The 3,959-nt window shown below is 56.9% G+C and overlaps 1 protein-coding gene across 1 annotated transcript; it reads left to right on the top strand.

Moving 5' to 3' along the window:
- The first annotated feature begins 1,281 nt into the window (after positions 1–1,281).
- Hspb1 (heat shock protein family B (small) member 1) lies at positions 1,282–2,935 on the top strand. Its single transcript, XM_021649341.2, has 3 exons — positions 1,282–1,806; positions 2,446–2,509; positions 2,625–2,935. Exons 1-3 carry the CDS (start codon positions 1,434–1,436, stop codon positions 2,809–2,811), a joined length of 624 nt encoding a protein of 207 aa, XP_021505016.1. The 5' UTR covers positions 1,282–1,433; the 3' UTR covers positions 2,812–2,935.
- The last annotated feature ends 1,024 nt before the right edge of the window (positions 2,936–3,959 follow it).

Here is a 3,959-nt window from a genome sequence, read left to right on the forward strand (position 1 = left end):
GGGCAAGAGACAGGACCAAAGGGGAAAGATAAGAGAAGGTGGGTGGGAGAGAGAGAGCACAGATAGGGGAGTGAGAAGCTGGGTAGGGAAGCCAAGAGCTGGGGTTGTAGGTAGGGGCGGGGTGAGAAGAGCTGACTGTCATTTGCGATGCCGAGTGAGCCCCAGGGCCTACATCCACTCTGGCAGGCTGATGTGCACCACAGACAGCCATTTCTTTTGTCCCTAATACATGGCATTCATATAAAAGCAGATGTGGCCCGGCGTGATGGCTCTCTGAGGGAAAGGCAGGCAGAACTGTGAGTTTGAGGTCTACCGAGTGAGTTCCAGGACAGCCATGACTACACAGAGAAATCCCAACTTGGAGAAACAAACAAACAAACAAACAACCCCAAAAACCTGACTTGCTGTCTATGTTTCTAATCCCAGTACTGGGCTGGAGGGGCGGGGCAGTTGCAGAAACAGGAGGGCACTAGGGGGATCGCTTCCCAGCCAGCTTGCGAGCTCAGGGTTCAACGTCTCCAGGCTGGAGCGATGGCTAGGCGGCAGTTAGGAGCACTGACTGCTCTTCCTATAGGGCCTGGGTTCAAATCCCAACACCCACATGGCACGCCAAGATCTGACACTCACTGTAACTCCAAGAACTGACACTGTCACACAGACATTCATGCAGGCAAAACACTGATACACATTAAAAAAAAAAAGAAAGAAAGAAAGAAAGGAAGAAAGAAAGGAAGGAAGGAAGAAAAGAAAGAAAGGAAGGAAGAAAGAAAAGAAAGAAAGAAAGAAAAAAAGAAAGAAAGAAAGAAAGAAAGAAAGAAAGAAAGAAAGAAAGAAAGAAAGGCCTCAGGGCCAGAAGGATGTTCGGTGGACGCAGGCGTCAGCCAAGCCTTTGCTCCCCAGGATAATCACTTAGGGGAGCTGGTCTTGCTGGTGGTTCTGAGACTTCCACAGGTGCGCCATGGCCTGCGGGGGTCTCACAGGGGCCTTTCTCTGGTTCACACCAGGCTCAGAGGCTTCCTAGCTGCGACACTAAAGCTCTAACCTCTTCTGGTTTATTCTCAACAACAAAAAGGGACCTGCCGTAGGCCACAGCCCTCAGCCGGCAGCGTTCCAGGCTGTGAAAGCCGGACAGTGGGAGCCGCTCCAGCTCCCGGTTTTACAGTCATTTGTTTTCTTCATCTAGAGAAGTTTCCAGATGGGGGCAGAACCTTCCCGGCCCCGCCTGCCCGGCCCCTTTGTAAGCTCAGGGGGAGGAATGCAGCGAGAAGGGGCGGCCCTAGACGGTCATTGCCATTAATAGACCTGAGGCACCGCCTGCTAAAAATACCCGGCTGGACACCCATAAAAGCACCGCCGGGGCTCCGGCTCGGCACCTCTCGGATCCTCAACCCAGAGCTTCTTGGTCCTCAGCCCTGACCAGCACAGCCAGGAACATGACCGAGCGCCGCGTGCCCTTCTCGCTGCTGCGGAGCCCTAGCTGGGATCCATTCCGGGACTGGTACCCAGCCCACAGCCGCCTCTTCGATCAAGCCTTCGGGGTGCCGCGGCTGCCCGATGAGTGGGCGCAGTGGTTCGGCTCCGCGGGGTGGCCCGGCTACGTGCGCCCGCTGCCCGCCGCGGCCGCCGAGGCCCCCGCGGTGGCCCTGGCCGCGCCCGCCTTCAGCCGCGCGCTCACCCGGCAGCTCAGCAGCGGCGTCTCCGAGATCCGGCAGACGGCCGACCGCTGGCGCGTGTCCCTGGACGTCAACCACTTCGCTCCCGAGGAGCTCACGGTCAAGACCAAGGAAGGCGTGGTGGAGATCACTGGTGAGTCTCCTTTGCCCATGGAGCTGGAGGGCGGATTCCGCGGTCGTGGGGGAGGGGGAGGGGGACGGAACCAAGAGGGATGGGAGCCTGGGAGGTTAGAAATGAGCTCAGGGACCAGGCAGGCCCGCGTCCTCATCCCGAGCCTGCTCTGCTGCTCCAGAGCGCAGGGTGCAGGTGGCTCCTAAGAGCCCTGTCATCTCGGTGATAAGGACCCACAACTGGGATGCGGCTTAGGGTAGACCCTGGCCTGGCCTGCGGGAGGCCTGGGTTCCACCCTCAGCACGGACACAGTCGAAGGAAGGCCCAACGCGCCTTCTGGACGACCTCATTCCCAAATAAGCAAGTGACAGGACCCCAGCCTGGGTCCCTAGACCCGGCCGCGGAGGGGGCGTGCTCACAGCTCTGAGTGCGCCTGCGCTGGTGTCCGGCCTGGGTCAGAGCCCAGCCCAGCGCCGCGACCCTTCGCATCCCAAATCCCAGAAGGGAACTTCCTGGGAAGTTTAAAGAGTCCAGACAGTCCGGCATCTCACCACACTCTGATTTGTGCGCCTCCTCGGAGCCCCAGCCACTCCTCAGCAAGTGGTGGGGCCAGTAGGACCGCAGAGGGCTGCTCTGACCTCCTTCTGTCCCCGCCCACAGGCAAGCACGAAGAAAGGCAGGACGAACATGGCTACATTTCTAGGTGCTTCACTCGGAAATACACGTAAGTTCTGGCTGCTTGCATGGCCGGTGGGGGAAAGAGAATCCAGGGAGGAGGGCAGAGGGCCTCGGGTCAGGAGAGATAGGTAACCCTTGTCCTGTTTCCCTGCTGTGTCCAGGCTGCCTCCTGGTGTGGACCCCACCCTGGTGTCCTCTTCCCTGTCCCCTGAGGGCACACTCACCGTGGAAGCTCCTTTGCCCAAAGCTGCCACGCAATCAGCGGAAATTACCATTCCGGTCACTTTCGAGGCGCGCGCCCAAATCGGGGGCTCCGAAGCTGGGAAGGAACAGTCTGGAGCCAAGTAGAAGCCATCCGCTTGCTGCCCACCCCCGATAGCCATCACTGGCCACCCCTTTCTGTCAGTCTGTACGCTCTTTTGATACATGTACTCTCTGTTTTTTCTCAAATAAAAGTTGGAAGCCCCTGCTCGCCACCGTCTCAGACCCCAGCGTTTACGGGGGGCTAGATCTTTGCTAGATCTTTGCTAAGTGCTCACTGCGGGCTCAGCCCCTTTCTGGGTCCAGCCTAACATTCCCCGGGTTCCGGGGTGCGGTGGGGGGTGGTAACCTGGAGATTAAAATTTACCAGGCTGGTGCATGCCTGCCTGTAATTCCAGCACCCAGAAGCTGATACAGGAGCATGGTGAATTTTCGCCCGCCCTGGGCTACAGAACGGGTTCTAGAAGTGCCCGGGCCACATACTCTGTCTCAAAAGAAAGGAAGGAGGGAAGGTAGGAAGGAGGAAGAAAAGGCAGAATTGTTGTACGGCATGCATGAAACACTGAATTTGATCTCTCACGTCGAATAAACTGGAAACGGCTTACAGCTATAAGCCCAGCACTCCGAAAGTAGAGGAAGGAGGGTCAGAAAGAAGTTCAAGGTTGTCCTTGGCTACATAGCTGGAACACATGAAAACTATCTTAAAAGCAAAATGGTAAAAAGCCAGCCAGACCTACTATTTGTCAGATCCAAAGAGAGCGCCTCTCCCCCATATTCTGTCACCGTTCTGTTCAAGAGGCAATTTCCTCACCAGGGTCCCTGTTAGCATATCAAGCCTTGAGGCTTCCTCACCGTGCAGGTTACCCCAAGCCACCCTAACCTTCCCCAGCTCCTTTGCTCCCCTCCCCCAGCCCTCACAACTCTACTATTTCCGCCATGCACGCTCTTAACCCTCTTTTTTTCTCTCCGTCGCCCACGCTCTTTGTCGCCCTCTCTTGCCAACCCCCTACTGCAAGTCTAGTCAGCCGACCATGTTCAACCTACTAGTTTCCCTTTCTGCTCTGGATTCTTCCAGATGCCTCTGGCTGTGCACTCCCTCATTTACCCCCGCCCCCCTGAAGGCTCTTCAGTCATGCCTTGCAGTCCCGGGTCATGCCCACACTTTATGCATCTGGTGCTGGAAACCCTCAGTTGGTACTTAGGAGGCATAGGCAGGAAGATCAGGAGTTCGAAGT

Source organism: Meriones unguiculatus, chromosome 4 (genome assembly GCF_030254825.1).
Source record: "Meriones unguiculatus strain TT.TT164.6M chromosome 4, Bangor_MerUng_6.1, whole genome shotgun sequence".
Taxonomy (NCBI): Eukaryota; Metazoa; Chordata; class Mammalia; order Rodentia; family Muridae; genus Meriones; species Meriones unguiculatus.